Source organism: Tinamus guttatus, unplaced genomic scaffold (genome assembly GCF_059628265.1).
Source record: "Tinamus guttatus ecotype Peru unplaced genomic scaffold, ASM5962826v1 Tinamus_guttatus_pri_ptg000272l, whole genome shotgun sequence".
Lineage (NCBI taxonomy): Eukaryota > Metazoa > Chordata > Aves > Tinamiformes > Tinamidae > Tinamus > Tinamus guttatus.
The window spans coordinates 1,705,909-1,728,314 of record NW_028288806.1 but is presented as its reverse complement, the minus strand read 5'-3'; the positions used below and the strand labels follow the sequence as shown (position 1 = coordinate 1,728,314).

Below are 22,406 nucleotides of genomic sequence, written 5' to 3'. Positions count from 1 at the left end.
GCTGAATGCTTTAGTTATTGGGCAGTCTTCAGCAATACTACCACTCTTTCTTGCCCCGGTTTCGATCAGAAAGATCATCTCCGACTTGTAAAACTTGCCTGATTAAAATTTGATCAAAGTCAAAACCAAATCTAGAAAAGCTTTGGTTTCACTGAAAAAATCCCAGCCATTTCCATTCACAGTGGTGCCTTGCTGTAAAGGGTATTGACCAAAATCACGACCAACCTCTGCCTCCTCCTAGTTACTCTCTTAGCTCATGTTGAAGAAGCCTAAGGCTTTATTGCCAACATTTTTAAGTCCCCTGCCTCCTAACATCTCTGTGTCTTTGTGCCTGTGACTCTGATGAGATAAGCAAGGACTACACTAAGCAGCCTGAGGCTATAGCCACAGAAACAGGAATACAAGAACTGGGCATGGGGCTGGGAACGGAGCTGCCACCAGATTCACCTATGACCTGTTCTCCTGGAACAAGTTACTAGACATACTGGAACGACTAAACATTCTGTTTATACACACCTAAAGGATAATAATACATAAAGGAAAAATAACTTATATACTTTTGGCAAGCACATATACCATCCCAATCTATTTTTTTTCTTTTCTGTTTTTATATAGGATATCTGGTACATTGGTTAAAGTAGGAGCGTGACATGCGATGAAAAAAAAAAAAAAAAAGGTGGGTGTTAACACACTTCTGGCATGCTTTGAAGAGCTGCTATCAGTGGGTCACTATCTTCTAGGGATGGAGGTTGCAGCAGGTTGCTGCCCCAGGCTGGTTTGGGGCCCTGATCTTTCAATGCTTTATACCTTCATGACAGCATATAGCTTTTGTCAAAAGCGTCAAGTTGGGAGCAGTTGCAAGTGCTTTGGAGACCAGGATCAGAATTCAAAATGCTCTTGGTAAACTGCAGAACCGGTCTCTACGGAGAAATCAACTAGCTGGAATCCAGCAAGAGCGAGCATAAAACACAATACTCAAAGCAGCTCAACAATCAATGCTCTAATACAGAAGTGGGGAATGAACAGCAAGTCAGCTGTGCTGCAGACCAGTACCTGAGAGCTACAGAGCAGCAAGGAGACCAAGTAAGAGAAAGTAAGGAGATCTCTTAACTTAAAACTAAAAATTCAATCTTAAGTTATCTCATTCAGGAGCTTGTTAACTGAAGCATAATAAGCTAAACACAGCTTACTTATCTGACTTCTGTCTGCACTGCTTATTTCTCAACTTAGAATTGTGTTCTATTTTGGATAGTGTATTTAAGAAAAGGTGTGGACAAATCAGACAACAGTGAAAGAAATGAGACACAATAGTTGGAAAATATAACTTGCAAGAATAAGTTAGTGAACCTGGGACTGTTAAGCTGGAGTGGAGAGGTCCAGGACATGGTGGGAAAATGCAACCCATGTTAATGGGTTCCTGCTAGGTAAAAGGTAGTTCTGAGAAAGCAGAGGGGAAAAAAAAAATGCCTCTCAGGAGAGCCAGAAATATTTGGTAGCAAAATCAATTTAGGTCACATGCTAATAAATGCTTTCCAAATGCAAAGCAAGGGAAATAATGGCCAGGCATTGGCTACATAGGCAGCAGAATCTCTTCAAAAATACATGATAGGTACAACCACCACAGAGCTGATACTGTCCCAGTCCTTGGGGAAGGACCAGGTAACTCTTGTGGGCTCTTCCAGCCCTTTGCTCCTCTGATTAGACACCAACAGAAATGTTTTGGGCAGCAAATAGAAAGCATCACTCGTAAATATTACATTCCAATGGAAGCATTACAATGTTTTGAGTGAGGCGAAAACTGAGAGCTTTCTCTTTCTGCACCTCAATGCAGAGAACATGGAACTGGCAGCTGCTGGTGGCTAACTGGGCTGTGACGGCTGCCCCCCATGCAGCCCTCACTGGCCCTCGGGTCAGAAAAGCAGAGGAGATGGCCATGGTTACCCTCCTGGACCAGACCTACAAGCAGTGACCTCCTTCTTCCGGTGACTACTGCCGCTCCAGCCAGCTGCTCTCACAGAGCAGAGCTCATCCCTGGGAAGGCTCATTTCTAGAGGAAATTCCACTAATCTGCCACAATTTAAAAAACAGAATGAATCTTTAGGATGCAGCAAAGTCCATCTGCGGCATTTTGGCAATGGCAGGAGACTTCTCCCATTATAGTGACTGCCGCACTACCCAAGGCTACCTCTTAGTCTTATAGATACTCTACAGGTGTCTTGGGGCAATAAGGATGTTGTTCTTTTTTTTTTCCCCACAGATGCTATAAACACAAGTGAACTGAACTGGGGGAAATGAAGGGCCTATCTCTGGGGTACAGAGAACCCAGGAGAGTACTAAGTAGGCAGGACCAAAAGCACAGGCCCCAAGCTAAGGCAGCTTGTTGCTCCCACACCCTGATCCACCAGGCATCACTGACCTGGTGCTCACAGATGGACAGATCTCTCACCTGGGCCTTGTTTCTGTTTCCCTGGACCTTTTCAAGAGAATCACTAGGAGCCACACTAGGAATCCTCCTGTCCCAGATTACCATGCTGTTTCGCATATTAGGTTACCTGCTATTTAGCTTTTCAAGAACTGTATTTTGTTTCATTTATTTATTTTTAATTAGCTGTTAGGGATGTCTGGAGTTTTACAAAGCCAATGGTTTTAAATATATGCACACGGTAACAAGAAAAGTAAATAAATCACATTAAATAAATAAAACCAAGCACCTTAGCACAACTCGGCACCAAAATGCCTTATACTTGGTACTACCAGAACCCTATTAATCAGGTGGACAACCTGCAAATCTGCGAATAATAATAATCAAAAGGAGAAAATGCAGCTGAGAGAGAAAAGGGATAATCTTCTACATTTACTGGTTTTCAATAAATTAGTTTTAATAGTTAAGATTATTTTAAATGAATTATTTATCAGATTTAAACTAATAAAAATATGCTTTAAAATCATGAGATTAACTGTTCTGAATTGTAAGGCACTTTTAATTTATATTTTGCTTAAAAATTAGACCAAACTCACTTTTATAAAATACAAAAATAAAGGTTTCATCTAATCACAGGGCTCTGTGAGCTGAGGCTTTAAAAGCAGGCACAACATTGTGTGGGTTTTGTGGTAAGACTGTGGCAAGTATTAAACAAAGATTCCCCAAAGATGCCTTGTCAGATGGCTGCCTGAGTTCAGATGCGCCAAAACCTGCATGGTGCCAAAACCCCACCATGTTCAGAGATATGACCAGAGGTCAGAGCTGGACACCCACACACGCAAGTGAAAGCTAAAATAAAAGACTCGGTTTTGCTGCCTGGGCCCGTATCTAATAAACATAAATAAAATTAATAATAGATTGCCTGCTTGGCTCTAAAATTCATTTGTAGCTATATTTTCCTCAGTGGGAATAATAGAAATGGAAATAATAAATAGAAATAATAGCAATTATTTGCTGCTGGATTTCCCCAGCAATAGACCACCTCCAGCTGGTTGGCGTCCATGTCTCCAGCACCCGGGCAGGATGCAGGTGCCGGGCTCCGCGAGGGCACCTCACGTGGGGCACCCTGCAGCCAACCCGCAGGTCTGGAGCTCTTGGGCTCTGTGTGCCCTTCCCATCCACTGCTCTCACCTGGGCAGCGTCCCCTCCAACAGATCCAGACCTTCCCTCGCAGGTAAACAGTCAGCGTGCGGCTGAGCTCCGAGCTCGGCAAGCAAAACCAGCAAGAGGAGGCACTCCTGCACGCGCATCTCTGTCTAGAGCAAGTCAAACATTTGTTGGGGGAAAATGAAGTCGGTCGCATTTGGGGCAATTCTAAAAATCAGGAGAAGTAACAAACTTCTCTCTGAATGAGAGCACAGACTTCTAATATGTATATGTATGTATGTGCTTGATAGATATCTTTTAATCCTCTCGACAAATATTTTAAGTAAATAGGCAGACAGAGAGAATTGTGATGATTAAAAAAATGAGAGAGGGGAAAAAAAAAAAAAAAAAACACCCACCTCATAATGCCCTTAACAGTAATTGGAGAACACTGCTAATGCATTTGCTCCCTATTAAACAACGAACGCAAGCAGACAGATCGGACAGCGTTAGTTCAAACTGTCAGGTTTCCACTTCCCTGTAACACACACAGGAGAACAGCTAAAAAAGGAGAAAGCAACATAAGGTATGTGGCAGCTACCTAAGGTGCAAGGTTTCACACAGACTTGGTGACAGTGTACCCTGCAACCAATGACCTAGCATGGAAAAACATCTAGGAAAATTAATTTTCCAGCCTTGCAAAGAGTTAGCAAAGGAAGGCCAAAAAGCACAAACACAATATCTTTTTGATACAAGGAAAAAAAAAAAAGTGAAGGAGACGTCAGAAAGAAGGAGACAATGAAACCTGTCTGGGAAGAGCTATCTGGGAAGAAATTAGGCAAGCAAGATGTTCTGACAAGGGCATTTACAAACAAATATGCTTCCTTCAACACCAGCATATCCAGGCTTGCATTGTACTAGAGCATGCCTTGGCATCACCAGCATTCCCTGCTCCATGGCTCCCTTGGGAAGGACAGACTTAGTGCTATGCCCTGCTACAGTGGAAGAGCATAGGCCTGTTGGGTTCTTCTATAAACTATTGCTCACTGTTGGTTACTATTGCAAGGTCCACATGCTACTGACTCAGGGGTTTTTCTACTCCCTCCTCAAGCCTTCTTCCAGAAAGGTACAAACCTCCTCACGCACTGCTTCTTTCACTCGTTCCTGTCTTCCCAGACATGCTCCTTACCTTGCACGATCAAGTAAACCTGGGAAGTCTTGGGGTGATGCAGTGTCTGCACTGAGCAGGTATAGGACCCCTCGTCATAGACATCCACTTTCTGGATCCGCAGGCTGTATTCCAGTGGGTTCCTTTTCTCCAGCTCTACTCGAGGGTCCAGGGACCACTTGTCCTCTCCAGCAAAAATGATGCCAGAGCGATTTAACCAGGCTACCTTGGAGCTTCTGTCTTCTACATAACACCTGGAGAGGGTGAGAAAAAAAAAACACGTGGGATATTAGCAAACATCTTCATCATCTCTATTTTGTCCTTTCCCCTTGTACCTCTTTGCTCAAGCCCACTCTTGCTTTGTCAGTGGGTCACAGTGCTACTCACCATCATTGGCCCGTAGCCATGTATTTCACAATAATTCTTTAAAAGGCTTCATGATCATGTGGGATTTGGGGCAAAGATCCTGACTCCTGTTCTCTCTTCCTTTTACCTGTGGCTTACACTTATGCCACAACTGTAAAAGAAAACACTCAGAGCCCCAACTTCGTCAGCTCAGGGTGCAGCTGCTCCTTCCCTCGTTTCCAGTGGCACAAGGAAGGGTAGGGCATACCCACTCCTTTGCCACCTTGACAAAAAAATGGCTTTGTGGAGAGCCATTCTGGGTCCCTATCCAGAAATACTCTTGCTGAGGTGCATCTGGCTGCTTGCACAGGCAAGTACAGATTTCATGCTGAAAGCAAAAGGCTGCAGGGATGTCACCCACTGCTCTATGTGACAAACGCAGGATGTGGTGAACATTGCAGGCAGAGGATCAGCACCTCGTTTAGCCCCGGTCATCAGCCATTGCCAGCAGCTGCAAGGGGCAGGACAAACCATGACTTCTATTGCAGGACCAAGATTTTGCTCTTTGACAGAAAGGGGAGAAGGTGCCACAAAGGCCAACACAGTTTTGGTGGAGGCACCTGCTCTCCACTACTCTGCAATTCCAGAACAGGATTTGCACAGACAAAACAGAAAGAAGCAAACGAGGCGGCCCCTTCTGCTCACTCTGTGCTGGGTCTCATTTGAGAGGTCAAGGGCTGAACAAGACATGGCTACACAGCTCCTCATTCCCCTGGCAGCTGTACCTACTGGGGCCAAGCTTAGACGGGCTGATAGGCTTTGCCCTGCAGCAGCCCACGCTGCGTTTGATCTGCGGATAGATAAAGAAGTCTGGTTTCCAGAGCTGTTGTTAATTCACCTCTCCGAGCTCTGCCCGCTGCCTCCAGGAATCCAAATAACCCACCTCTCCCCAGCACTATACACACATGTGTTGTATTCACGAGACAAAGAGAAAGAGAATAAAGATTATCACTTCAAGATAAGGCAAATATTTGCCTGTAGGCATGGGTCAGACATTTTCCAAGTTCCTCTGGCTGAATGGAGCTCATTCAGGCTGCGCTGTGGCTGCCACCCCATGCGCCATGACCCGCAGGCTGGCACCTCTCACCTCCTCCCCAGCAAACAGCCCCATGGAAGTGGCCTGCCTTGCTCTGGGGTTACTTGTGGGCAGGAGGAAAGCCAAGGCGGGCGGCAGCAGGCGGTAGGCACGCCACGCCGCTGGCCAGGCTAGCGGCAGGTCTCTCTGCTCTAACAACCATTTGCTTTAGGGAGCAGCCCCCCAGAGCATGGCCAGCGCCGGGCCTGCAAGCCAAGCGAGGCTTGTGTGGGCTCACTCCTCCAGCCAGAAAGCCTTCTTCCAGCCAGGCAGGCACTCGCCGTAAGGTGACTTTACAGGTGTGAATTGTTCTTTTGCCTTTAAAAAGCTGTTCTTCAGGAAAAAGAGATGGACGGGGAATCAGTGAGCGGCCATTTGTGTTTGGGGCAGCTCCATGGCTTCTTCTGCCAGAGCACATGGTGGCGCCCATCCAGGACAGGAATCACCAGGGAGGGGGCAGGAAGCAGAGACCTCACGACGGCACTACAGCCAAGCACACCAGGGATGCCCATGCTGTCCCAAGTGCCCTCTGCCTCGCAATCACCAGGCTTCTTGCACGTGTTTCCACATAGACTCGTAACAGCACAGAGAATCAAAGGGCTCCATCTTTTCCAAAGGTACTTTGAAACCCTCTCCTGCACATTTTGGATTTACAGAAGCCTTGAGGGCGATGGCGGTGAGCAGCTAAGCAGATTAAGAGCTGAAGCTGAAGTCAGGGGGAGCTGAGGTTACTTATTCGCTTCTCAGAATCCCCGGCCGCCTATCAGCACTGCCGGGCACTCGTGAGCTGAGCGTCCTGGCTTCGCTCCCCTCAGACCCGTGCCAGGGCCACCATGAGCCACTGGGGCCTCTGCCCCTCTGCCCTGTGTTAGGCAGGCGATTTCCATGCCATGGCCTGTGCCTTGGCTCAGCAGAGCCCTTGCAGCTTTGCTGAGGTCCATAGCGGCTAGGCAGTCTCACCAGAGAGACACTCGGCCTCCTGCTTGCAGGGGGAAGCTTGGCCAAGCACCCATGCTCCTGCCACAAACAGGACTGCCGACACCTTCTGCTGGCCCAGATTGCCACAGACAACCCATCCATCACCGTTATTTCCCTAAAGCCATTGTCCCACAGAGCCTCGATTGGAGACCAAAGCACTGTTTGATAGAAGTAGGAAAATAAACCCATTTGCAACACATTTAGCTGGATTCTAGCTGGGCCTCTGCGTCCCGTTGACCACTGACCTTCCTCTTCAGTTGAAAGGAGAAGGAAATGCATTACCTTAAGAAAGGCCATCCCACAGAAGATAAAAAGCATGCCATAGCCTGTCTCATGCTGGTTACTGCTGGAGGTGAACCCTAGGACACTGGTCAATAGCTACCATCAGCCAACCTTGCAGGCGCCCTCGAAATAAGTTAGCTGGCGCTATCGAAATAAAGCAAGAGGGAGAGAGAAGGAGAGGGAGAGAAGGGAAACTGGAAGAGCAAGTAAAATGGATTTGAGCCGTTCTGTACAGCATACCTGTTCCTCTAAAACTGTCAGAGAAAATCAATGTACAAATGTGGAAATTCCAAGCCCTGACGCACTCTGAACATACATCAAAGTAGATGATGTATCTCAGCATGTCCATCTATACTCCCACACCCTTGTAGTCTGCCAGCACTGCCATCCAGTCTTATGGATCACACTTTAATAAGGATTTATGGTGATGATTTTCACAGCTGTAATAAGTGCTAATTCAATACTAATAGAATATTAAATGGCATGTTAAGTGACATTTTAACTGCAATGCAATAGCACCATGGCATCTGCAAGATATCAAATGACTCTTATCGTTCACTAATAATCAATAATCAAGTTCACGGAAATAGTCAAGCCCTTTTCATTAGGCTTATTGAAAGTGTTACTACCACTGTTGGTGAATGCTAATAAAACTACTTGTGATCCATTCACATGGCTTTCACTTAAGGTTCCAAGTCTAATTTCTTTGGATCTCTTGATACAGCTAATGAGAGGGCCAACAAATGGTGACAGTCATACCACAGACGATCATGTCAACCACCCCTGACATTAGCACCAACCACACCTAAGACACACAAGCCAAAACAAAGACACATAAGGAAAAAAAAAAAAATTGCTGCCATGCCCCTTTAGTCTCCTTTACCCTCTTATGGACAAACATAGTGAGGTTTGGCAGTTTTAAGATACTTAGTTATTGCATCATTTTTAAGCTGCTATGAATGTGCTTCTAACTTTTACACAGTGCTTAACAGTCATGTAACAACTAGCCAGGAGATGGCAACTGGAAACTAGAATTGGAGAAAAACTCAGGAAAAAAAGATCTCATACATCTCTGCCTTGGTTTCTCCATATGCATAAAACACAGAAAATTATTTGTGACATTTCACAGGAGAAAGGGGAACAGTGCTTTCCCAGCATGAGTGTGCTTAGGATCTTCAGTGAGAACCAGCACTTCTGATATGAGCAAGGGGGCTACAGAAAGAGCTTCAGGCAAAGAAAACCCTACCCAGCTCGCTTGCTCTAGAGAAGAGCCTGCTCCCTTCTTAACTGACGACAGATATTTATTTGCACCACCTGGACAAGTCCCACATTGCAGCACTGGTAGGAAAACAATTAATGCTCAACAGTCACAGATCCCTCTGTGAGGAGGGCCATGCCTTGGGACACACCGTCTGAGTGCTTCTACAGCCCACTCCAGCACGTGAGTCACTGGGTGCCGATGCCACTTTGCCATGATGTCAGGCCTTTCCTAGGCTGAGGTTAGGCGCCACTCCAAAGCACCTGAAGCCAAGCCTGGCAAGAATTTAGCAAAGTCGCTACAACTGACCCAGGAACATGTTGTCCACATAAAACTGCTGGAGGTTACCCGGGATGAAGTCAGGGTTTTCTTTCCCAGTGAATCCCAAGCCTGGTGGTTTACTTCCAGCTCCACGCTGTTCCCCTCGCCCGCCCTCAGCACCGGTGTTTGCTGCTTCTCCTCCCACCGAGGCAGCACTGCGCAGTGCGTTATTTTCCCAGCATGTTGCTGTAGCACTTGCAGCAGTTTATGTTGTTCCTGTCACTTCAGCAGCTCTCGCCCTTAAAGCTTCCCACCCTCTCCCCCTCCCTGGTGCAATTCCTGTTTAAATGATTACTTTTAACACTGCAGGGGTTTTACAGCATTATCAATGATCTATTGGGTTGCCTTGAACCTGGAATAATTGTGGGTTTCTTTTATTATTAGTAGTATTGTTGCAATTCTAAATAAATAAATTCTTTCACAGCCTCTGCACTCCCACAGTTCTCAGCTACAGCCCTGCTTGTGAGAAGACTTGAGCTGCTAGGTTTAAATGAAATACAGCATGCTACTTTACCAGCAAACCACAGCTCTTACCTCATCTGTGGAAGGAAATAAATAAGTAGTATGGGTTTGGATTACCTTTTCCAGCCTCTTTCTCCAAAGTACGTGTTGGAGACAGCTCAGTGTCATGATTCTCATACTTCCCTTTCATCGTCTTTTCCTGTTAACCCTTTGATCGCTTCTTCTGTAAAACTTTCTCTGTGTAAGAGTCCAAAACTCAGTAGCCTGATGAGCAGGTAGTTAAGCACTTGCAACCCAACCTACTGCACTTGCAGAGGAGCGTGACCCCCTTCACTCAGAGGGCATCACAACCTGCCATGGATGAAGTCTCCTGCCTTCCCTTTGGCTCCATGATGAGCCTGTTGTAATCTTGTGGCTTCACACACACTCGCAGGATTCAACTAACAGCTTCCCTCACTGCCCTCTACTCCAGCAGCAAAACGGCAAGAGGGAAGAGAGAAAGGGATCAAACATGACATGCCTGACACGCAGCAACGTGAGCTTCTGCTTGCCAGCTCTGAACGTGCGAGACGGATTCTCTGTTGTGTCGCAAAGCGTGATCCCGGAAAGCTAATGCAGTTGTTAAACACAAGGCTGCTTGCGGGCTTGCAAGGAAAGCTCAAGAGCAAATCACACCAGCCTGGTTTGTTCCGTCTCCTCCTGCTCTTCAGTCCTGCTCCGCGTGGTAAGCGGGGCCCTGCAGAACAAGACGGCTCCAGCTGAACCTATCTCCATCCGTGTGGACGAGCCTGTAAGTGGGTGGCAGCTGGACACTGCATCAACTACAGGCTCCCTTTGGCCAAACACCAAGCACCTCATTTCACATGAGGAGGCTAACACAGGCATGAACCACTGTGAGGTACCGCTCCAGCTTCTCCTTCTCCCCACTGCCGCTGCTCTTCTCTTCCCCCAGGCTGCTCCAGCTGCTGCTCCATTTTCTGACACACTGCAATCCTCCAAGCCCACAGCAGGGTCACTGTTAGGGAAGGAGTTTTGACAGAGGATGGATTTGTCAAGTGTGGCTTAAATACCTGCTGAGCCTCCACTGCCAGCACAATAAGACAGTCCCTCAGAAAGATTTAGAAAAGAAACCTTGCTTGAAGACAGTCCTGTCAGACTGTAAAACTGACGGGACCAGGAGTGCAGCATCTGCTCAGGTGCACCTTGCTTTGGCCACACGAGGTTGTGGCAGAGCTTGTTGCATCCTTCTGAGGCTCCTGGGACCAGGCATTGCTGGGGGATGGACGCCCTTGGACAGGCTGGGGAAAGGTTGACAGGATCTCTGTGGGGCTGCTCCTTCTACTCTGTAAAACGGCACTAAAAACACACACAGGACCAGGAGGGGCTCCTGGAGCACTGAGTCCCCCCCTCACAATCTGGGGCAGCTCTATCTTCATCATCATTTTCAGAAAGAGATCTCACTCCTTCTTAAACTTGGTGCCATTCCAGGGGGCTCGGAACAAGGGGCTCACCATGGTTCATACAGCAGGCTGTTCAAAGTCTTGCTGCTCCGGTGATTAAAAAATTCTTCTAATTCTAAGTCTAGATTTATTCATGGCTGGTTTATATCCATTCCCTCTCATGCTAACACCATCCTTTAGCTTAAAAGCTCTTCTCCCTCCCTGGTGCTTATCTTCCAGCATGTTCACAGACATCAACCATATTACCCTCTCAGCCTTCGTTTTGCTGGGCTCAACAGCCAAATTATTCTGGTTTCTTCCTGCATGATAGCTTCTCCGTTGCACTAAGCATCCCAGTAGTCCTTCCCTGCATCTGCTCCACTTTGAATTCCTCTTTCATGAGGAGAGTTCACACCCAGTGTTGGAGATGAAGCCTCCCCAGTGTCTTGTAGAAAAATGCTTCCACATCTCTACTATCAGCCCTTTTTAACGAAAAAGAAGAGAACAGCAACCAGTGAATATTACTATTGGTGCAGCACTGCTCATGTGCTTCGGGCATCCTCCTTTCTCAGTCCCTGTGATAAACCCAGGAAAGGAAATTCAAGGGAATCCACAACGATCACAACAGCCTGAGACAACAGCTCACTGAGCAGGCTCTTACCAGCATACACACACAGTTGGTCTTGCATTTTTTTTTTTAAATGTTAAAATGTCTCTGTAAGTCTAGGTTTTTGCTTGTGCAGAAAAGGAAAAACACACACACACACACACACGTGTGCACACATAAATCATACCCTAAATTAAAGCAATTCTAAGCTGGTTCTCCCAGGGGAAGGGAAGTAACTATGGCAGAATAAGAGGACTTACACTAGCATGATTTATTGGTCTTCTCATCTTCTGCAGATCAGTACACCCGAGTAAACAACATCAGCCAACATTCATTCAGTGGGAGGTACCTTATTAATATCAACATGCTTCAAACTTCAAAGTACAAAAAAAGACCTCAGACTGAGCCCTAACACCACAGCCCCGGGTTTGCCTAGATTCCAGCCGATAGGGGCGGGGGAAGCTCAATTTATTTACGCCATAGCTAGGAAGCCCTTGCACACACTGTGGGGGGTCACCTGGGGTGACCATTTCTAGCTGCGAGTTCCCTACCAGGGGACTCACTCCATGTGTGTGTGCGCGCGTGGAGGGGCTGTTTGCCTCTCACGTGCAGAGCCACTGAGTGCCCTCTCAGCTCACGCCTGGGTCTTGCATGGAGACAGCTTCCCTTTGGGTTAGCTGAGGACTCCTCAATGCCCTTTTCAGCCCAGCCAGAAAACCGGCTCCAATCTAGATGTAGGACGATTAGGTCATGCTGACGGGCTATGGAACACACTGCGTTAGCAAGATATCCGCTGATGGCTCTGCCATAACCAGGCATCCCATGGAGCGCAGGCTCATCTCATCTGCGGCACGGGTGCCATTGTGGTGGCAGAATGGGAAGCATGGGAATAGCAGAGGTGAGGCAGGATGGAAGTGGGGAACGGGGCCAAATCATCTCTCGGTTGCTTTTGCACCTACTCTAAGCACCCTAGGCTTTTGCCATAACTAGAGACACAGGCGCACATTTAAGAAGCACTTAAATGCAGTCGCTTAGAAACAGAGGTTCACGAGAGTAATTAGTTTCTTATATGACCTGGATATTGACTCTTGACTCTTAAATTCTTGGACCTGAGACCAAGCAGTTACTGAATAGTCCCCGCAGCACCATGTTTTTTTTTTTTTTTCTCTAGTAGGGGGATGCTCCAAGAATAGTAATTATCCAGCCACAGATGAGGACTCCCCCTGTCCACCACTAGGTAATTCCAGAAAACCTACTTCCAAACTTTTTCCTTGGATTTAATAAATAAATATTTAAAGAGTGTTTTCAAAGACATGGTCTTCTGTAGCAGGAGGGGAGGGAGGGTTTGCCAGGAAAGCTCACGCTGTATCTGGTAATTATCCAGCCGCAGAGGCGACGCGAAATGTCGCGGAGAGTGGCAGCACCTGGAGTTTCAGCACCCAGATAAGGAGCAGAGACACAACCGGGCGGATGGAGAAAGGCAATTCTGCATCACAGGAGCGGGGAGAGGCAGAAAGCTGGCGAGAAACATCAAGGCAGCCAGCACAGCTACCGGAGAATGAGATAATGACAAGATTAGTGATGCAAAGGGGAGGACCGAAAAGCAGGGAGGAAAAAAAAAAAAAAAAAAAAAAAACAGAGACAGGGCAGGTCAGGATGGAGACCGTGCCAAAGAAGGACAGCGCAAAAGCACGAGAAGACAAGCAAGAGCTGCTAGAGGGAGCTTCAGAGCATCCTTTCCTTGTCGCCAGTCACAGGCTAAAAATCCGGAAGGCATCACCAAAGGTTGTCCCAAAACCAAGGGGAGATCTACAAATCAACACATTACAGTGAGTGTAAAGAGAAGCCTAGCAATGCAGGTTTCAATCCCCAGCTTGTGGGCTCCAGGTGAGGAGGAGGTTCAGCAGCCATCCCTTTCAGTTATACGCACATAAGCACACATCAGCCTACGGAACTGTCCCTAAGATGGATGACACTGCATGTGCAGGGGGGTTGTACTAGATGCTCTCTCGAGGTCCTTTCCAATCTTAAGCATTCTATGACACAGTCCCATGGCCCCATTCCAAGGGGGAGAGCTGGCGCTGCTGCAAGGAAGAGCCAAATGCCAGGTGGCCTGAAGCCACACACCGCCTTGGGGAAGGCTTGTGACAGAGGCAGAAATGTGGGAAAATAAGGTCAAATAGACCATCAAAGGCTTGTCAGGGACCCATACTGGCCACCAGCTTCAGTGGCTGCTGCGGAAGTGACTGAAGCATTGGCAGGAACAAATGTATCTGCAGTGGTAGCTCCTCTCTATGAAGAGGGGATACCTGAGTATTTAGGGAGGGAACCAGGAATGGCAGCAGCAACAGGTTAGTATCACAGCATCTAAGCACCAGTCCACATGGATCAGCATATGTCCTTTGATGCCTGGTGACAGATATTTCAAAGAAAGGGAGAACAACCCCTAGAAGGCCAAGGGAGAGCACCATTCGAATAACTTCCACAATGCTTCCTAGCCATTATATGTATATATATACATATACACACACACATAAATCTAGCCCCAAGGAAGTCTGCCTTGGCCTCCTCCCTGAATAACAGCTTGCCTTCCACCTCGCAAGCTTGTACTCTACCTTTTATTATCCCCGGGCATTTCTCACCCACCCTACTTTTTTCTTTTTTTAAGCTCATCCTCATTTCGGTAGTACTTTGTGGCTGAAAATTTTATAGATTAACCCTCAATTGATGCAAGTCCATGAACACACATCAGATTTAAGCACCTTGTGAAGCTGGCAGGTGTCTCCTATGTTTTGTATTACATGAAGTCGCACCTCTCAACACCAGAGCACTGTGTTACCTTACACTGAGAAGGCATTATCCATTTTGTGGATATAACGTTCATTTCACCTTGTACCTCTCCTTCTCCGGAAGGAGAAAGGAGGTTTCACATTTGAAGCATTAGCCCTTGTTCTGAGGATAGGGCCAAGAAGAAATCACCCTTCAAAATCCTTTAGGAGGTAGACGGGAATGGAAGCAATATTTAGGAAAGTAAGATGCAACTTACCCACCTTTCAGGAAACTATGAGAAGATCAAAGGCAACTCAGACATTACCCTCTTCCCTTCCAAATGCTGCCTACAAGCCACCGCCAGCTGAACATAAAGAGCAGCACTTCCCTGTAGATGAGAAAGTGGGCCCACCCTGACTGCTCATTCCCAGCTGCTGCATCTTAACCAGGGACACGTCCTTGATGTGATAAAGCTCAAGCTATTATTTACACCTGACCTTTTCCCTCTCCAGCTCCTGCTGTTGCAGCACTGCTGGTGGAGTTGGGGCTTGTAGAGTTTGCAGAGAAGATGAGTAGTGAAACATGCCAGGTTCCCTGCCTGTGCCAGAGCTGTCATCAATACCACCATGGACTGAGCCCATGCAAGCCAAAGTAGGAAAGAGGAGAGAAAAAAAAAAAAAGTCTAATATAGACAAAGCCTTTGAGGAGCTTAACCCCTCTTCCCCTTTTCCATCTCTCTCCCACTTGAAAGCAAAGAACAGCTTCTGAGCAAGACACATGCTCTCATTTCCATATCTAAAGCCAGTCCTGAAATACCGTTGTGAAATTATGCTCTCTGAGAGGAGACCATGAAGCAGATTCACTTTGAGAGATTCTGCTGCTTCTGTTTTTAATTCCACCCAGAACTGACTCCAGAATCCTGCACACACCTGGACTAGGGCAGTCAATCCCAGGCACCTTGTTACCAGAGTGATATGGGCAAATTGGAGGGAATTCAGAGGCAAGCAGCAACAAAACCCATCAAGGGCTGGAAAGGGATCAGCATCTAAGGGAAGCTTAAAAACATTAAATATGTATAACTTGACTGAGAGAGGACTTAAAAGGGACATGTTGACAAGCTATACCTCTTTGAAAGCTAAAAGCAGTGAGCGAAGAGAAGAATTATTCAGCATGACATGCAGGGATCTAGAAAGGAGTGATAGGTCAAAAGAAAGAAGTCTGCTCAAACTTGAAGAACTTTTTGCCCTCTCCGAGTGCTTGTCTCATGAAAAGTCCCTTCAGGAAAGTTAGGAAACCTCTATTGTTTCAGACATTTAAAACAATGTTGGACAAAGAACCAGAAGATATATAAACCCCTCTACCTGCCAGATTTCAGCAGCATGTTAAGAAAGCACAGCTCCTTTCTCAAATTCCTTATAGACTAAGCAAGGTCTTTTAGCTGTTTTCACTTTGCGTACCCCTAAATATTTCTCAATACCTTGTCACGCAGCTTTTATGTTTACCACGTCTCAAATTTTCAAGGCAGCATTTAGGGTAGTGAGTTCCTTCACATATCTATGCCCTGATATCGCTACCTGAAATGACACTTTTTTGGGGAAAAATGACCCATAATTCCTAGGAACTGTGTTTTGTTAGCATAAAACAAAATGCTACAAAATTCAATTTGCATGCTCTATTTCTCTTGCATGTTGGAGAACTGCTTTACATGGAAACCGCAGCAAAGCTGTAAAGGCCAGGCAATGCTCAGCTCTGCTTTGCTTTCCTTTTCTTGCAGCTTTGCTGAATGCTGCATCTCACACATCGCTTTTGTCCACCATGAGGCCCTTTGAAATGAGCATCTGGAAAAGACTTGCAGGGAAGGCTTAAAAAAAAAAAGAAAAAGGGGGAGAAACTGCTAGAAGGGAGAACTCTCAGGAGCTTTGATGTAAGCTTACCTTTATCCCCACATGCACAATACACCTTGCAGAGGAGGACATGTTTATACATAAATAAATAGCAGAGGCGAAGGGGAAGAGTAGAAAAAGAAGAAATGTCAGGATATATTTCAGCGAGTTTCTGCTGTTGACATGAAAGCCAGGCACTAGCTTAAAATCTCCAGTTCAGGAATAGAATAGGAGGAAGTTCCGATTCCTTGGAAAGAGGAGAGGGCAGAAATGATTCCTGCAGCTGATCTCCTTGCCATCCTGCTGATAATAATATTGTAAGTTGTATTTTCCATTAGATTCTTGCAGGACCTGGTATCATGAGGCAACTTCGCACATATTGAGCATCAAATAGTGTTTTTGTCATAGTATGTAGGCATGGGCAAAAGTGCTCTGTGTACCTGGAGCACTTGTATTTTGCAAAAGGGAAGTATTACTACACCTGTTTTACACATAAGGACATGCTGGAGCTGGCAAGAGATGAGTTGTACAAAGTCATCTAATGAATCGGTTTTACAGCTGGCAGGTGTTGGCCAGCTGCTTTTGGCAGCAGGACCTACCCATCAGTGCAAGTATTTATCATGTAGTGCCCTTCCACCACCCCTACTGACCAGAGGCAGAACAGCCTCTGAAATCCTCTTACCACTACTGTTAGAGACCACCTTTTCCTTCTCCCCAGCTGGGATCTGCCCTGGGACGTGCAAACAGAGCAGAAAGGACTGTCTGACACACGAGCTCTTCCTGGCCACTGTTTGAAGGCATTTGGCTAGGACCACTTGGCTCTGTGCCTTGGGGCTGAACTCCAGGCCAGCCACCAAAGGAAAGGGAAGACACCACCACAGAGACTGCTCTGATTGTTCCTGTACTTTTGACCTACAGTTTTCTAGGATCGACAAAACAAGATGTGTAAATTGGCTGGAACACTGAATAGAAAACCTCTTCCTTTTTGGGCCAAGACAATGTTGCTTAATCCTCCTGGAAGCTTTTATCCAGGGCTATCTTATCTGTATCCACTGCCTGACATTCCTGTCTGTTGTCCCAAGAGCCTACTGCAAAACTAAACCTCTCCCCCCAGCACAGTTCATCCAAAGTATTGATAAATCGCTTCCGCACAGAGTTCTTCCCCATGCTCATTTACTTCCCGATATGGGTCACGGCTGTCCAAAGCTAGCTTTCTAATTCTGTTCTTCTGGAGGATCACTTGTTTTAAATAATTTCCACAAGTCCAGTACTGTAGGAAGCGATGCCAAACCTCAGCTTCAGCTGGCATAAATCAAGGGTCAACAGGGCCCTGCTAAAGTAAATGGGCATGTCTAAATTTACACTAGATGAGGATCAGCTCTGCTTCCTTGCATCAGCCTCTAAATGAATTCGTTAAATACAGCACTTCAGTCTGCTCCGTTAAAAGCAGCTCCAGCTGGCAGGAGGTTTCAGATCCAGGGAACGTTTTAAAGATGAGGATTTGTGGCTTGCACTGAGTTTGCACTTGGCTAGGGGAAGGCTCCCATCAGCCACGCACCTGATGGGTGCCTACATATCCGCAGGGTCTGTCTAGTGCAGGACATTTACAGGAGACCTCCCATCCTTGGGGAGACAACTTAGAGCAATGTTGCCCTCCAAACCCGTGCCCGTTGTGGAACACCAGAGCAGCAGAATGGACACATTCCTTCAGCTCTCCCACACTAATGGGCTTCTCTCTTGCTCTCTCTCTCAGCGTTTAGGGTTTGCAAGCTCTGAAATTTGCAGCAGGGTAAGTACCAACATTGGGGGAGCGACAGCAGTTGGGGATTTATGTGACAGGAATGAAACAGTAGCAAATTTTGACATTAAACCCTAAATAAGAGGATATCAAAGTTATTTTTAGATTATGAGAAAAAAAAAAGGAAGCTGTGCTGTGATTGTCTGCTCTGTCTCCATGTATTGCATGGATCTCATGACTTCTGCAGCTTAATCCCTTACCTGCTCGCTAAAACAGATGGTGGTGTTGCAGGCTCTTCACAGACTCTGACAAATACGACCGTACTGGGAACACTGTTCATGTTTCCACAGATTGCTGTGCAACCCTAAGGGCTAGATACACTGGTTATAGATGAAAGGGAGCATCCAAAGCACAATCTGCAGCAAAGAATAGATTTTATGCTCTCTTTCAGTTCCATTCCTGAGGAATATCCTTGTTCCTACAGCCTTGGAACAGTCACATAACAAAATATCTTCTCGTAGACACATACAAAACTCCAAACAAAGAACATGACCCTCTGAGACCTTCATCCTCCCTCTCCTGCCAATCCTTCTCTGATTTCCCTTTTTTTTTTTTTTGGCCAGGACCAGAGTGCATATTGGTTTCTTCTTCTTTTTTTTTTTTTTTTTCTTGAAGACAAATAACATCTACCGAACAGCAATCATACCTCAGCAAACGAGCATGAAAACTAGAGACCTCTAACTCAAGCGAACCTAGGAACCCACAGTGAGGTACTGCTGAGTTTTGGGGAAGTTGTAGTTTGCCAGTGCCTGTTTGGCTTTATAATTATTGCTCCTTTCTGCCTTCATGGCCTTGTGCACGTGCACGTGTGTGTGTCTGATCAGCTTGTGTGCAGAAAGACAAGTGAGGTTAACCCAGCTACATGCATTGCTCCCACTGGAGTCATAGAAAACGGTGATAAACCACAACTGGAATCATTTTGCAGTAAGTATCTGGCCAGAGGTGAAGCATGAGGTTGCGGTGGCAGCTCCAGTCCCCTTCCCCCTCCACCTGATGGATTCTTGGTAATAAAGCACTCTCCATCCTTTCCTGTCTTAAACCTCAACTGCTGGCATTCAGGGAAGATAAAAATTTCCACCACCTTTCAGAAGAGACTTCTCAAGAACTAAAAGCCCCTGTTGGCATAAAAGCCAGCATGTAATGGACTTCCTCTGTCCCTGAAAGTAGTTTAGCACTGCAGGAACTCGGACTCCTTTCATCTCTTCTTCATTTAACCCGAGTCGTTAAAATAAACTGATTTCCCAGCCAATTAATTATCAAATATCTGTAGCAGCTTTCAAGCCCTGCCATTACTCAGCCTCAGAGGCCCCCACGGACTGTATTAAGCTACCATCTCCTTACCTTGCTAACTGCAAGTGCGCGGCCACGCACGGTGCCCTGCTGAGCCCAGCGCAAGGCCCGAGCTGGGGAGCTTTGCTGTGACCAAGGCACAGTGACGAGCTCCCAGACACCTCGTCCCACCTCTCTGCCAGCATGGCTCCTCTCTCCTCCTTTCCCACGACACTTGGTGCTGCCATCAAGTGCAAACATGGAGCACCCCAAGGCCCAGTCCCGCACTGTAGAGCCAGTCTCCCCCTCACTGTTAACTGGAAGCTTGTACTTGCCGTAGCTACATTAGCAATGGCCCTGCCGTCTCTTTTATAAGCAATAACCTGCACTCATATGTGGTTTCAATTAGGAAATTTCAAATGAGATTGAAGATAATGCATCCCATAATTACTCACCCTTCTCCTTTCTAGAAACTCAAGCAGAATCATTTCCAGGCCAAAATGCGGTCTCTCTTGATTGATGATGCTAATAAAATGCCTTTATTGTGATATAAATAGCCTTAAAAATGTCCCAGAGAGTCAATATCAGTGCTTGATGGCCTTACGCGAGCAAGGTCCTTATCTTACGGTGTACTAAAGCTTAATGAGTTATGCTTCTGGAAAGTTTGCCATCGGATTTGGGTATTGATCTGGTGAACTACAGAAGCGGCGCTCCCAAATTAGACATGCAAAGCTGAAACTGTTTAAACACCTTTCCCCTTCCCTGCATTCCCTATTAATAATCTGTTCAGTTCCTTCCTAGCGTGCCTGGTGCCAGCTCGAACACAAGCACGCTGGAGCCCAGCAGGAGCCACGGGAACACTGTGCTCAGGCGCCGCTTTGCTGGAAAGTTACCAGCCACCGTTACACTGCTCAGAGGATTGGAAACTCCTGCAGAATCCTGCAGTCTCAAAGCCTCTTGCGGGCTTGGATGCAGGCGACCCTCTTGTGGACGAGGGGCCAAAATCCATTTGCTCTGAGACATCTACAGGGTCCACATCACCTCACGCAATATGTTCCTGTTGTCAGGAGAGGTTGTCCGGCCATTCCCATGGCGCAGGTGGGAAATCAAAGCAGCCGGTGCCTCAGGCTGCACAGGAAGCTTCGAGTTGGGCAAGAACTTTAATTTGTTTTTAAAATTAGCACCCTCAGTGTAGCAGTCCCCCCCGCGGGAGACCAAATATAGAGTCTTCCTTGGAAGAAGAGTTCTGTGGACAGGCACCAGAGAAAAAAACAGTGCGCTCTCTTTTTTTTTTTTTTCTTAAGAACTGCAGAAAATCTTAGTCCTCATGAAGACGAAACACTGTTTGAAAGGTTTCATTTGGAAGCAGGATATCCTGCAAACATGCGGTTGGCCCTACTAGTACCTTGGTCTTGTGCATCCACAAATATGAGACACTGTCAAACTTTGACCATTTACGTGTGCTACCTTGCCTCAGATCCGGAGGCAGCCTGGATACTAAAAAGCCTTCCTGTGAGTGACAGACCCATATACACCTGTCAGGAACCTGATATCATAGCGGCAGTGACAGTGATGCGATCAGAACGTGACAGACGGGCATAAACAAGCAGGATGCCTTGCATGGGCAAGGGTGACTGCGGAAGTTTAAGGGAGAGTTGCAAGAGCTGCACATGAGGAGATGTGACTGAATGATGCTGTGCTTTAACGTGTGTGTGACAGAGGGGATGAAGAACTTCTTTACTGTGAGAGTGATAGAGCTACTGGAAGAGGCTGCTCAGAGAGGTGGTGGAGTCTCCTCTGGAGATCTTCAAAACCCACCTGGGCACCACCCTGTGCCACGTGCTCTAGGTGTCCCTGCTGGAGCAGGGAGGGTGGACTAGATGATCTATAGAGGTCCCTTCCAACCTCAACCATTCTGTGAGCCTGTGAAGACATGGGGCCACATTCTCACCTCTGCCTTATTAGTGATTCCTGCCTCCGAGGGGAAGAGACTACATACATTCCCAGGCCTCCCTCGTTTCCCCCTCGCCTGCATGACTGCTGTAGTTATACCCAGTCCCAGTATACTTGGGAGCTATTTTGCTCCTGGTAATAAAGTCTTTGCAAGTGTGTAGGCGGTGGTGCATGTGTGCGTATATCGTCTGTGACGGCACACAGAAGCTGGGGTATGTTGAGATGAGGAGATGATGGATCTGTGTACATGAAAGAGCACGAATGAGGATGATCTGAAGTGAACATGTGTGCAAGGATAGGAGAGAGACTGTGCTTTGCAAAGAATCAGACAGCAGGAGTGAAAATGAGAAGGTTCTCCTATGAAGAGACAGGCTCTGTACGTGTGTGTGTGCACGCGCATGTGTGTGTCGGATGAAGAAAGAGAAAGGTCTTATTCACTGCCTGCCTGTATGTGTTTGATGAATATCACAAGTTTTAACCAAGAAAAATATGTATCTATTCAAATCAAACACAAAACACCCTTTTTGCCTGGAGCACTCCTGCCTTGCTTGTTTGTTCTGTTGCAAGCTGTTTGTTAGAGGAACACAGGAAACAAGAGGAGAGAGGGAAAAAAAACCTCAGGTTGACATACTTAAACACAGCTTACTATCAAGGCGGCGGCAAACACTGAGCAGGGGAGAAGGAGGTGTGATAACTGGCGAGCAGCTATGACTCTCCTGGAATGGGAGATGCCTCTGAGAGTCTCTGAAGACCATCCCTCAAGTAGATTATAATCATGTTTACTGTACACCTACTGAGTTGATTCAGAAGCTACCTACCAGGAAATGCTCTCTAAAGCCTCTTCCCGATAGCCATTTTGCAGCAAATACTCCAAAGACAAAGCAAGTGGTACTGGTGCTGTTTCCTCAATCCCCTGCAAAGCTCTTTCCACTGAGGCTAGACGGCCCCAGTTGTCAAAATGTGAATGAAGGGACAACAGGACTCAAACTGGATTTATGAACAGGAAGAAAAATGGTAAGAACAGATCAAGTCCAAAACCTCCAGGGCTAAAAGCCTTTCCAGGACTCTACATCAGACAAGCACGGATATAGAGAAAAGGATGTCTTTAAAAAATCTTTTTCACTGTTCTGTTACACTTTATTCCTGCTGGTAAAATTAAACTCCTCTCTAT

At 46.6% G+C, this 22,406-nt stretch overlaps 1 protein-coding gene across 3 annotated transcripts in view; it reads right to left on the bottom strand.

Annotated features, from left to right (window-relative positions):
* Positions 1-22,406, bottom strand: part of LSAMP (limbic system associated membrane protein) — a 952,895-nt gene that overhangs the window by 153,600 nt on the left and 776,889 nt on the right. For all 3 annotated transcript variants that reach the window (XM_088527273.1, XM_088527272.1, XM_088527274.1), the window contains one exon: positions 4,758-4,990. In XM_088527273.1, the coding sequence (XP_088383399.1) occupies positions 4,758-4,990 (233 nt within the window). The remainder of the gene's footprint in view (positions 1-4,757; positions 4,991-22,406) is intronic.